The sequence below is a fragment of the Diabrotica virgifera genome, chromosome 5 (assembly GCF_917563875.1).
Source record: "Diabrotica virgifera virgifera chromosome 5, PGI_DIABVI_V3a".
NCBI classification, from domain to species: Eukaryota; Metazoa; Arthropoda; class Insecta; order Coleoptera; family Chrysomelidae; genus Diabrotica; species Diabrotica virgifera.
This window is the reverse complement of record NC_065447.1, coordinates 180,100,469-180,114,819: the sequence shown is the minus strand read 5'-3', so window position 1 is coordinate 180,114,819 and position 14,351 is coordinate 180,100,469. Positions and strand designations below refer to the sequence as shown.

General features: G+C 33.1%; 1 protein-coding gene across 1 annotated transcript in view; it reads left to right on the top strand.

Moving 5' to 3' along the window:
- Nucleotides 1-14,351, top strand: part of LOC114330947 (sphingomyelinase phosphodiesterase C) — a 641,516-nt gene that overhangs the window by 402,861 nt on the left and 224,304 nt on the right. Inside the window, exon 2 of the mRNA XM_050652120.1 lies at nucleotides 2,298-2,366. Within this exon, the coding sequence (XP_050508077.1) occupies nucleotides 2,298-2,366 (69 nt within the window). The remainder of the gene's footprint in view (nucleotides 1-2,297; nucleotides 2,367-14,351) is intronic.

Genomic DNA, 14,351 nt, shown 5'->3' with positions numbered 1-14,351 from the left:
TTAGACGAATAACAGGCATAACCTTGCATTAGGAGCTGCCCTAAATTTTATTTTTCTAATCTTTATGGGGCTCAATAGTAGTGTAAATTTAGAATCTCGACTGAATTCCGTCGTTGCGTCAGCCGCCGTCTTGATTTTAACGGAGAACCGTTTTTGATCAATATCTCCGCCATTTTCAACTTTTCGACAAAAAGTATAACAGCCAAAATGATTGAAAATGCGATTTTCTATCATTTCTATTGTTACAATTTTTTCGTGCCGTTGATATTTTTCGAGTTATTTCGGAAAATACTCACAGTTGGAGCATAAATTATTGAATTATCCCGATGATTATTAGTTTTATGACAAAAATGTGCCTATACAAAAATAGAGAGAATTATATTCAACACAATTTAGATTTCTTGAATTTTTTAAATAAAGTTAAAATTTAAGGTAGTACGTATGCGGTAATGGCGAGAGCGTAAGACCTGATTGATTTTGTAGCAATTGTTTTTGTTCAATATCTACGCCATTTTCAACTAAAATTGTTCGAAATATGATTTCCTACAATTTTTTTAACAATTCTTTTCATGCGGTTGATATTTTCCAAGTTAAGTGGGAAAATAGTAAAAAGTGGTGAGGGGAGCATAATTACTGAATTGAATCTTGTTTCCAAGCTGCCCTAAATTTTATAATTCTGTCCTTTAGGGGAGATCAATAGTAGTGTAAATTTAAAATCTTCACTGAATTCTGAGGTTGCAATAGATGCCATATTAATTTTAAAGGAGAGCCGTTGTTGCTTAATTTTTCTGCAATTTTCAACTTTTCGACAAAAAGTGTAGGAACTGAAATTGTTGGAAACGCAATTTCCTACATTTCTTTTCCACAATTTTTTTATGCGATCAATATCCTCCGTGTTAAGGAAGGAAATAGTGGAAGCGGAGGGGAAGCATAATTATTCAATTGTATCATTTATTATTAACTTTACGACCTAATTGTACACGAATACAAATAAAGAGAATTATATTTTCTACAATTTTTGAAACTTCCAATGAAACACCAACCAAATTAAGTACCTACATAAAAGACATAATATACAATAACTTATATGCATTAAGTTCACTTAATTTTATTAACTAGCACGTTTTATTGGTTGAATTTGTCTGTCGATAATTAAGTTCCACGTCATATAACATATTTTAATATTTCAACAATTTTTTTTTAATTTTGGACCTTGTTGAGGGGAATTTCCCCATCCCCCTCGTACACCCGCCACTGGTTCTCTCGAAAAATTGTATTAAATCGTAATTGCAAACTGCCTTACTTGCCTTACACTTTTTGTCGAAAAGTTGAAAATGACGGAGATATTGAACAAAAACAATTGCTATAAAATCAATCAGGTCTTACGCTCTCACCTTTACCGCATACTACCTTAAATATTGATTTTATCAAAAAATTTAAAGAGATCAAAAATGTACAAAATTTTCTTCTCTTCATTTTTATACGAAATCAAATTTTTTGTAGAACTAATAATAAACGAGATAATTCAATAAATCAATAATTATGATCTAACTGTCACTATTCCCCCCCCCCCCCTAACTCGGAAAATATCGACCGCATAAAAAAAATTATAATAAACGAAATTATATAAAATCGGATTTTCAACAATTTCAGTTTCTACGTTTTTTGACGAAAAGTTGAAAATGGCGGAGATATTGAGCAAAAACGGTTCTCCTTTAAAATCAAGATGGCGGCTAACGCAACGGTGTAATTCAGTTGAGATTTTAAATTTACACTACTATTGAGTCCCCCTAAAGATTAGAAAAATAAAATTTGGGGCAGCTCGCAATGCAAGGTCAAATGCTATCCCGACTGGGCTATAAATAATAGGTAAATGAGAGACTAAAACTTTAATTTTGCGTCTCGTTTTCCAGTGGAGAATCCATTTTAAAAAAAGCTAATGTACACGGTGTTGTTTTTGGGTCGGCATATTTTCCAATATTTGTTAATTCGGATCTGGATTTTTTATAATTATAAATAAATTAACCGATTGCATATGTTATAGATATTATTCACATAATAAAGAAAATATACACCGTGGTTAAAAAGTTATGAAACAGATTAGAAGTTGGCTAAATAAATACAACACCTAGTATCTTTCAAATTTCATGTCAATCCAAGCGGTTCCTTAAAATTTGGAACAAAAACCGTGAGTACATGTATGTCGGAACTCTTCAAGTGCCACGTGCCGTTTTTTTCTCACGAATATAGCATTATCCTTTACGTCCTATAAATAATAATTGGGATTCTTGTTTCAGGATATTTTTGGCATATCACCGACATCCATTACGACGGCCACGTGAATTTTCATGGAGATGCCAGAAAGGGTAAGTTAATTAAATTTATTTTAAGGTCGGATCTACCTTTCGAGGGTAAAAGTTCGTATTTTAAAAGTAGTATTATTTGACATACAAATTTGTATCAGAATGATACTCCGTTATTGCAATTAACGTCGTTACGACACAAGCTATTTATTTTGAGTTATGATAAATGGTTAGAAAGTTTTCAGACAGTTAATTTAAAGCTTTTCTTTTCTTCTTCTTCAGGTGCCATCTCCGCTACGGAGGTTGGCAATCATCATAGCTATTCTAATTTTTGAGGCAGTAGCTCTAAATAATTGTTTTGAGCTGCATCCAAACCATTCTCTCAGGTTCTTCGGCCATGAAATTCGTCTTCTTCCGATGCTTCTTCTGACATCTACTTTTCCTTGCATTATAAGTCGCAGGATGCCATACTGCTCGCCCCGCATCACATGTCCGAAATAGTGTAGCTTTCTTTCTTTAATTGTAAGTTCAAATTCCTTCTCTTTACTTATAATTATCAGTACTTCATTGCTCGCAACTCTATCTACCCAGGAAACCCTCATAAGTCTTCAATAGCTCCACATTTCAAAGGCGTTAAGTCGTCTCATTGTCTCTACATTTAACGTCCATGATTCCACTCCATAGTATAGTACACTGTATGCGTAACATTTCGTTAGGCGTACTCTAAGAGCTAATGTTAAATCTTTGCTACATAGGATCTTTTTCATTTTCATAAAATTAGAACGTGCTTTTTTGATTCTGACTTTGAGTTCTGCAGTATTATAGTCATTAATTTCTGTTATATACTTTTTTACTATTTCGATCTGCTGGCCCTCTGCTATCAAGATATTGTTATAGGCGTGCGGCACACCCCTAATTTGAGGCTGGGAAATCTAAAAAGCGACCATGATATGTGAATGGCAAATTTTAGTCATTCTTTATATTCTCCAGGTCGGTGAATCCGAATATGAAGTTTATTTTTATCGAGAATTGGTGGAACAAGTTCAAAAATCAAATTTTATGTAAAAATGCGAAAAACAAATTTTGATGATTTTTCATATTTACCTCGCTGTATCTTTGGTCGCTGTAAATATTCCCTTTTGAAAATTTTATTGTACCATCCTTCGAGTATTTAGATGACAAAGGTGTCCGCATATCATCCAAAAATATGCGTTCACTACTGTAAGTACATCAAGAAATTTATTAACAACGTCTCTGTTACTGAATATATCACCAAGTAGGTACACGGCAATCTATTTAAAACTTGTAAAATCAGCTAAAAAATTGTATTATTAAAATCGTATGAGAAGCTCTGAAAGAGTTGCAAAAGAAACTTGGTCGATAATAAAGGATCTTCGTAACAAAACTCACACAGCTCAAACATTTTCCCTTCCAGACCCAGAAAATCCAAATGAATACTTTGTTAATGTGAGTAAAAATATAACATCAACTATTGTATCACCACAAGATCCCATTTCCTATCTCCCTAATTTAAGATCGGTCTCGAATTCATTCTTTGTAAGGCCGGTTGATAAATCTGAACTGATCCAAACAATCAATTGTATCAAAAGCAAATCTTCCTGTAGTACCGATGGACTATCCATAAAAATTTTCTCAAATCTCCCAGACTCTCTCTAATTAATGATTCTTTTTAGAAAGGTAAATTTCCAGAGTGCCTAAAGACGGCCATCATTATTCCTCTTCATAAGGGTGGTGAAAAATCTAATGCCTGCAATTACAGACCTATTGCATTACTACCGGTACTCTCCAAAATTACTGAGAGACTCATAAAAGCCCGACTTATGTCCTTTCTCGTTCATAACAACAGTTTATGGTTTTAATCTTACTTGAATAATAGGAAACAACTGGTTAGAGCAAATGATACAGACTCTAGGCTCAAAAATGTAGTATGTGTGGTACCACAAGGTTCAGTATTGGGTCCTCTAATTTTCTTTATCTTTACGTATGACATCACTAGTTTAAAATTCGATGGAAAATTTTTATTTTTGCTGATGATACCAGTATAACTTGGAGCAACTCAATTATCGCAACTCTTTATGCTACTATAAGTTCTGATCTAATCACAATAAAATCCTGGTCCGATTCTAATTTACTCTCGTTTAACGTAGATAAAACAGTAGCATTGTCCTATAAAGCAGTACTTCAACTCTTACCTCTTCATAACCACCAGATCAGTATCGTTGATTCTGTAAAGTTTCTTGGTATTTTTTTAGATAGCAACCTTAAATGGTCCCTTCACATCGATGTGTTAAGCAAAGAAACTATCCTCAGCTTGCTTTGCAATAAGATCTGTTTCGAAGGAAATGAATTTAGCCTCTTCCAAAAAAACATATTTTTCTTTGTTTGAGTTCCATCCTCGATATGGTCGTTTTTTTTTTGGGTTCTAGTACAGCTGCCCAATCCGATGTTATTTTTAAATTACCAAAAAGAGCAATAAGATATCTGTTTGACCTCGGAAGAACAAATCATTGCCGAAGCTACTTTAAAGATCACAGGATTCTAACACTACCTTCTTTACATATTTCAGAAACTGTTTGCTTAATTCTTAAACATCTACATGTCTTTCCAGCCAGACCTAGACATGACTACTCTACCAGAAATTCTACCTTTGACATCTATTTTCCGATCCCGTCCAGTGAGTTAGTAAGGAAATCTATATTATATTCTGCAAAAAACTATACAACCATCTACCTCTACAACTTAAATCTGCAACAGCTTTCTCCAAGTTCCGTAAAATGACAAAAGCCTGTTTATTTGAAAGACCATATTATTCAATAGCAGAGTTTCTTAACCAATAACTAATAAATTACAGTATTCTTATGTATAAGTAGAATTTTAATCTATATTTGAGTGTCATGATCGACTAATGAAAATTCTAATATCTAAAAACTTAGATGAAAGAGATTTAGGACTAATAACACACCTCTATTACAATCAACGAGCAATAGTCAGACTTAAAAACGAGACATCTGAAGAAATGGAAATAAAGGGAGGAGTCAGGCAAGGCTGCATAATATCACCTGTATTATTTAACGCTTATTCTGAAGAGGTATTGCGAGAAACTCTGTAAGATGAAACAGTCGGCATAAGAGTAAATGGAAGCTTAGTTAACAATATCAGATATGCAGATGATACAGTAATAATAGCCGATTGTTTACAAGACCGGCAAAGACTCATGAGTAAAATAGTAAGATATAGTAGGGAGTCCTCCTTCTCCTCAGTCGTTTCCTCGTTGCTGAGTGTCGTGATTCCCTATAATACGAGCAACTATCTCTTTCCATCGGTTTCTGTCCTGAGCTTCCCTCATGGATTCAGAGAATGTTTTTCCACTGGCTTTCTGCACTTGATCCGTCCATCGAGTAGGTGAGCGACCTCTACTTCTGCGCCCTTCAACGTTTCCCGAAATTATAAGTCTCTCAAAATTATCATCACTTCTCCTTGCAATATGGCCGAAAAATTTTAAGACGGTGGAGAGGCAAATAGAGGAAAGTCGAGTCTGAATATTAAGCTCTTGGAGGATTGAGTGATTTGTTCTGTGTTCCGTCCATGAGATCCGAAGCATTCTTCTCCAGCACCACATTTCAAAGGCGTCAATCCTTTTCTGTCGTCCGATTTCATTGTCCATGTTTCGGATCCGTAATTAAATATGGGAAAAATTAAGGCACGTACTAATCTTATTTTGGTGTTCTTCGACAAGGAGCGATCTTTCCAGATTTTCGATAATCGACTCATAGCGTTTTTGGCCATGCCTATTCTCCTACGTATTTCTGTTTCAGAAGATCCTGTATTACTGATGTAGGATCCTAGATAATTGAACTCGTTAACCACTTCAAACTGGTCTAAGGCTATTGTTGTCTGAAGTGAAGTAATAGGGAATACGGACTCTCAATATCACAAAAACGAAGTTTATGAAAATTAGTAAAAACAACAATAATACCAATAGGCGAGCTGCAGCAACCCCTAAAATTACGTTATACCGACCAAGAAAATTAACTTTAAGGTGAATGGCAAATTTTGGTGGTTCTTTATGTTTTCGAGGTCGCCGAATCTGAATATGAAGTTTGTTTTTATCTAGAATTGGTGGAACAAGTTTAAAAATCAAATTATATGCAAAAATGAGAAAAATAATTTTTGATGATTTTTAAAATTTACCTCGCTGTATCTTTGCTAGCTGTAGATATTTTCTCTTGAAAACTTTACTGTGTTATCTTCTAAGTATGTAGATAACAACGAGCTTTGTACAAAAATGTTTATAGAAATTAAAAGAGGAGTTTCCTGTTTATTTAAAAAAGTTAAGTGACAAACTTTTTAGCTTCTTTAACCAAAACAGAAATAAAACATGATTCACGAAGAAGTTTTCTGGAAAATTTTAAGTCAAATTATGCAATAGAAAAAAGTTATATGACTTTATAGACGAGCAGCACACCACAAAAACGCTTATTTCTCGAGATACTGAGTGGTGTGACGACCACGGTGTGCTGAATGGCTAATTTTGTTCATACTTTATATTCTTGATGGTGGTGAAATCGAAAATTAAGGTTATTTTGAATTTTACGTGGGGGAACAGTGACAAAATCGCAATTGAAGACCTTGGGATCAGAAGGGGACATACCACCCAACAATATTTTGGAGAAAACATCATTTAAAACTTATATTAAAATCCTGAAATCCAATTTTTAAATTTTTCTTGGTAGTAAGGCTCATAATCGTTTGGAAATATGATATTAAATACACAATAAAAGTAACACAAACGTTTATTTAACGGTTTTTGAGTTTTTGAACATTTTTTGAAAAAATATGAGGCTTATCCCCTTTTGTATAAAAAATTATATTCTAAAACATGAACATAAAATGCAACAATAAAATAATTCAGTTGTCAATATTTTCAATATCTGAAAAGTCGTCCAAATGTTGAATGTCTTCCAGTGGTTCATTATTCTCAGTATCTGATAGAATTTGTTGGCAAGCACCAATTTCTGCCTACACTGTTTCTTGAAACCTCAAGGTGCACCTAATTTTTTTGGTTCTATTTTCTTCACTTTTGTATTTATATACATATTCGTAAACTAGATTAGTTTTAGTCTTGCGCTTAATTTTTTATGTCGTTGGGTATCCTTGTGTCTCCATCTAGAAGGCGCCTCCTTTTCTGGAGTTGGCAAGAGAACTCGAGAAGTCTGTGTGGTATAAACCTATTCATTTGTCTACAATGAAGTAGTTATTTTACAAAAAAGGTAACATAAGCCACAAAAAACCTTTAGAAAAATCCTAATATTTTTAGGTTCGAAAAATATAACATAAGGGGACAAGCCACATAGTAAATAAACTTACTGTTCCTGAGTTTATATTTTTCCAATCGCTGCTACTTCCGGAGAGTGTATAGTCTTTGTCATCTCCGCTTTTATTTAAAAACGGATCTTGGTCACTGTGTTCAGAAACAAACTCAGAAAAGTCTATTTCCGTTTACATGCACGGGAATGTTCCGCCGCCATGTTGATTACTACTGTGGCTTGTCTCCTTCTGTTGTAATGTAAAGTAATGGTGACACAACGGGACTTAACTAGAGCGGCGCCGTCTATGAGAAAACTGCTGAAATTTTCTCTTTGGGACATTAATCTGGTCTTAAATTTTACGACTTCTACTTTAACTCAGTTTTGACGAAATTGTGGCTTGTCCCCTTCTGGTCCCAAGGTCTTCAATTGTACCCTAAAAATAAAAAAAAAATTAAATCACATTATTTCGTTTAATAGCGTTGTTTCATTTTATTATTATTTTTTTTAATTTCTACAGTATATACCAATACCTCTTACCTTTCTGAAGATAATGGTACCTGTTTCAATCTTTCTGTCTTATTATAGTAAAAGTTATGGTAGGGGAGCCCAAGCGGGGATTTTTCCAGTTACTCGAGCGCGTCAGATTATTACATGTGGAGGAAGCTTGTACCCTGAAAATGTACCTCTACCATATATTGGCGCTCTTAATGCAGGGGTGTTCGTTAAGGGGGGGGGGGCGAAAAACAAATCTATCCTTACAAAAACTTGAGATCGTCGGATTAAGATAAGGTAAGTAAGTACATGCAAAATAGTGTATATTTCAAAAATCTGACGATTTGAGCGGGGCGTAAGGAAATAGGTGAGTCCCAATGTTTCACACGAAAAAGCGAATATTTCGCGAAATTGACGACAGATTGAAAAACTAAAAAAGAGTTGCTCAATATTTTTCAAAAATCTATCGAATAATACTAAACACGGTGAGGAGTGGAGGGTAAAATTTATGTTTTAAATATAAATCCCGCGATATTTCTCGAAATGAACTACGAAAACTACAAAATACACTTATTCAATATTTTTGACAAATCTATCGAATGGCACTAAAGACGACCCCCCACGATGGTGGGTGGGGGGTTACTTTAGAATTTTAACTGGGAGCACCCATTTTCTATTGCAGACTTCGTAAAATTAAGTAACTTTTATTTGAGACCTTTTTTCGAATTATGGATAGATCGCACTCTAATCTAAAAAAACGAATGTTGGAAATGGAACATTAAATTAAAAATTTAAATGGAAAACTTAACTTAACTTTTGTTGGTTTTAGGACCTAATAATCACAACCTAATAGGTCCTCATAACGCTCGAGCGACTGCACATTTAGCATACTTTGCTCCCTGATCATTATGAATTGTTTAAAGTGAAAAATGCAGATTCCTGAATTTCAAAGTTTGATCGAAAAAGTTGAGTGACAAAATTTGAAATTTAGCATTTTAATCAAGTTTGTGTTAAAATGTAGGGTACAAAAAATAAAATGTTTTATAGACAAAAAAAATAATGCAACTTTTAATAATTTTAAGAAAAACGTTATTTATTTTTTTTTATTTTTGTGGTAAAACTGCGATTTTTAAAAACCTGCGAAGGACAATGTTCCTCTACCTAAAATTCAAAATAAACCTTATTTTCGTTTTCAGCACCATCAAAAACATAATGTAAGATCAAAATTAACCATTCATCATACTGTGGTCAGTATCTCGAGACATAAGCGTTTTTTTGGAAGGGTTCCACTCGTCTATATAGTCACATAAGTTTTTTCTTATTACATATTTTGACCTGAAATGTTCCAGAAAACTTCTTCATGAGTTATATTTTAGTGCTGTGCTTAGTCCTGTCGCCAGGGGGGGTACAACGGCCTCGTTAATTCAGATGGACTTACTCAAGTTTTTTTTATGTATTTTGACCCGTAGAACACGAATTTTTTGGGTAACAGTTGATCCGGATGTCGATAAGATTGTTATAGACCAAGAACTTGAGGAATCAAATAACAGCGATTTTTGGCAAAACAAAACAATATTTTGTATTTTTTGGGCCATTTTAAGTAAAAAATATTTCTACAAGTTTTTTCGTAGGATGCACAGTTTTCGAGATAAACGCGGTTGAACTTTAAAAAAATCGAAAAATTGCAATTTTTGAACCCGAATAACTTTTGATTAAAAAATAAAATAGCAAGTCTGCTTACCGCATTTGAAAGTTTAAGTCAAATTATATCGGTTTTGATTATTTGCATTGGTAAAAATTTATTTTTTTATTGTTTAACAAAGCTATAAACACGTAGGGTTTCCCGTGCTTTTACATGCGTTTTAACGCATGTAACGTAGAAATAGTCTTGATTGCACTAGTACCTATTCTACCTACTCGTTCGATTTTAAATGAGAAATCATAGAAACATCACTCACGCACTAGTTGTTTGTAGCTTTGTTTAGCAATAACACAATAAATTTTTAGCAATGCAAATAATCAAAACCGACATAATTTGACTTGAACTTTCAAAGGCGCTAAGCAGAATTGCTATTTTATTTTTTAATCAAAAGTTATTCGGGTTTAAAAATTGCAGTTTTTCGATTTTTTGAAAGTTCAACCGCGTTTATCTCGAAAACTGTGCATCCTACTAAAAAACTTGTAGAAATATTTTTTGCTTAAAATGACCCAAAAAATACAAAATATTGTTTTGTTTTGCCAAAAATCGCTGTTATTTGATTCCTCAAGTTCTTGGTCTATAACAATCTTATCGATATCCGGATCAACTGTTACCCAAAAAATTCGTGTTCTACGGGTCAAAATACATAAAAAAAATTTGGGTAAGTCCATCTGAATTAACGAGGCCGTTGTACCCCCCCTGGCGACAGGACTAGTTAGTTAAAATTAAAATCTAAAAAATTTATGTCAACTTTTTTAAGTAAACATGAAACTAACGAAATCTGACGACAAAATGCTTGAAAATAACAACCCATCTTTTAATTTGTGTAAACATTCTGGACAAGTCTCGTTAGAATAGCATAGAATAGAAATGTTCTTTATTGTCATGAAAAATTTAACAATTTTATAGACAAAGCTTACAAGAATCGGAAATAAAAACAATAACAGGTACGATTTAGTAAAATTATATAAATCGTCAATATAAATATAATGAATCATAGACCAGCAAGGATCTGTTTTTAGGTGGATGTGAGAGGTGGCATTCGGATTTTTACGGATAAAGTTAGGTGATAACTTCGTTAATAATAATTGACTTTTGCACCTTCTCAAATATGCCCGGAACATTAATAAAAAAAAAATAAAAAATTTTAAAAAATTTCTTTTTTTTTTCTATTTTCTTTGCTTATAACTTTAAAACGACTCATTTTGGAACAAATTCGTATAGAAATAAAATAAAAGATAATTAAATTTTATATCAGATACGGTTGGATAAAAATGTCTTAATTTAACACCCTTGCTGCAAAATAGCAATAAATATAAAATAAGGGGGCAAAAAAAGCCTGTCCTTATTCAATATTATTCCATTACTACACTTGGAACCTTCCTAATTCGCTTAGAAAAATTTTGTAATGTGCTAAGATCGTCCACCAAATTTCATTAAAATTTACTTACTAGATTTTACATAATAATTTTGGAATCTAAACTCTTTTTAAAAAATTAAAAAATTTTAAAATATTGCACAACAAAAACTGGAACATACAAAGATTTGCCAATTTTTTGCATATAAAGAAGCACTCCACCTATATAATGCATTTTACGGAATTAAAATCGGATTATTTCAGCAGCCTCAGCAATGTTTTAAATTTATAAACAATTTTTTTGGCTAATAAACAAGTTAGTGCTGTGCCAGGAGGAGGTGCTACAGGCTTCTTTATTTAGATGGACTTACCCAAGTTTTTTATGTATTTTGACCCGTAGAATACGATTTTTTTGGGTAAAAGTTGATCCGGATGTCGATAAGATGGTTATAAACAAAGAACTTGAGGAATTACATAACATCGATCTTTCGCAAAATAAAACAATTTTTTGTATTTCTTGGATAATTCTAAGCAAAAAACGTTCTTACAAGTTTTTTAGTAGGATGCATAGTTTTCGAGATAAACGTGGGGGAACATTAAAAAAATCGAAAAATTGCAATTTTTGAACGAGAATAATTTTTGATTAAAAAATAAAATAGCAATTCTGCTGACAGCATTTCAAAATTTAAGTCAAAAGATACCGGTTTTAATTATTTGCATTGCTAAAAATTAATGTTTTTTTTTATTAAACAAAGTTATTTGTTTATAAGCCAAAAGCTGTTTATAATTTTAAAACATTGCTGAGGCCCCTTAAATAATCCGATTTTAATTCTGTAAAGTGTATTAGATAGGTAGAGCACCTCTTTATATGTAAAAAATTAGCCAACTTCTAAATGGTCTACTTTTTGTTCAGAAAGATTTTTAAAAATTTGAACTTTTTTAAAAACATTTATATTGCAAATTTGTTATGCAAAATCTATTAGGGCGATTTTAAAGAAATTTGGTAGACCATTTAAGTAAATTATAAGAATTTTCTAAGCGAATTACTATGGTTCTAACTTCCCCATAGGAGTTAAGAAACATTGAATAACAACAGGCATATTTTGCCCCCTTGTTTTGTATTTATTGCTATATTGCAGAAAAGGTAATACCTTAAGGCATTTTTGACCAGTTGTGTCATACAAAATTCAATTATCTTTATTTTATTTCTGTATGACTTTACTCCAAAATGAACCGTTTCAAAGTTATAAGCAAAGAAAGCAGAAAAAAATCGATGTTTTTCGAAATTTTTAGATAATTTAATTTTTTTTGTTAATGTTCCGGGCATATTTGAGACGGAGCATAAGTCAATTATTATTGCTGAAAGTGTCACCTAACTTTATCTGCAAAAATCCAAATGCCACCTCTGACATCCAAAAATACACGTTTTTTACAGATTAGTCCTGGTCCATCAATCGACGCAAAGTTACACGAAGAGTTCAAATACCGACTTCCGGTTCTACTTCCGGTTACGTTGGATGAAAATCTAGGACTAACGAGGTCCAATTGCTTGTCTTAAATTTAGTTTAATTAGGAATTTATTTTATTAAAAGAATTATATAGCAAATTATATATTTGAAAGACTCTACTCTGACATGTTCAAATATTTAGGAAAATTGTTGATTCGAAGCCCGACATATTATGTTGCACTCAGATTCCTTCATCCAAATATTTGCGATCTAATTAATATTTAGTTGTTTGAAGTAAATTAACTACGGTATCTACATATTAATCACGAAAATCTACAAAACTGTTTGATTGGGAGCCAGATTATTTGTTTTACGTGCAAAGCTGAATGATTTGTATTACCCAGTGCTAGAGCATAAATTATATTTAAAATGTAGGGGGACATCTATAAACTACGTCGTTAAAAAGGGGGAGGGGGTCTTTGCTTATTACGACGGTATACGACAGGGGGGAGGGGGCTATGAGTGCACATCCGACGTCGTGTGGTGTTCAGGAATATAAAAAAATTACCCTAGTTTAGAATTAAAAAAATTAGGTATATTACTTTTATCGCATACTTTTCATTTCTTTTTTATCACTCAAAGCCTTAAAAATATTGCTAGCAGTTTTGTACAGAATAACAAACAATAAAACATTGTTCTATGTATTTAAACAAACTCTTCTATAAGGAACAACATCTGGAAGCAATAAATATTAAACTGTTCATTCATTTACTGAATACTCTGTGTGAAACAATTCTACAAGAATGAATAGAAATTTAGTTAGTACATTGTATTTATTCTTAATAAAAGAAATTGTATTGAAATCAAAACAAAATAAGTATTAGGATTTATATGATGCAGTTAAGAAAGCATATCAAAACTCCGATAAAAGTATTGTCTTTTGTCCCAATAAAGCTCATTAGTTGTACAGTAAATTGAGAGAATTCCGAAATTTTTACGACGTAGTTTATGGATGTTCCCTAGTTTGTTTATTATTGTCAGTAGATGAAACCGTATACGTGGCAGTCCGATAAGTACTTAGCTTACAAAAAAGGGAAATTTTTGAAAAGTGGCAATATATTTCTCTACATGTCGATACACTTGACTCAGAGAAGCTCCAACTTCTTTAACACGTCGGAAAAATACCCTTTCTAGAGGTCTGTAAAATAGGCTTCCGTGGCGGCGATGACCTCCTCATTCGACTTAAATTTCTGCCCAGCGAGTGTCATTTTCAAGTTTGGAAACAAATTACACGGAGCCATATCTGGAGAATACGGTGGATGGAGCAACAGTTCGTAGCCCAATTCGACCAATTTGGCCATGGCTATGGCGGAGGTTTGAGCGTTGTCATGGTAAAAGAGCACTTTTTTCTTTGCCAAATGGGGTCGTTTTTTCTTCAATTCGTCGTCGAATCGGTCCAATAATTCGGCATAATAGGGCCCTGTGATCGTTCTGCCATTCTCCAAGTAGTCGTTATAGATCACACCTTGTGTATCCCAGAAAATGCCCATCACCTGGAGCCCAGAAAGGCCATCACCTTTCCGGCAGATTGGACAGTCTTTGCCTTCTTCGGAGCACGTTCACCGGGTGCTGTCCACTCTTTCGACTGTTCCTTGGTTTCTGGTGTATGCCAGTGACTCCATGTTTCGTCGACGGTTATGAAACGACGTAAAAACTCATTTG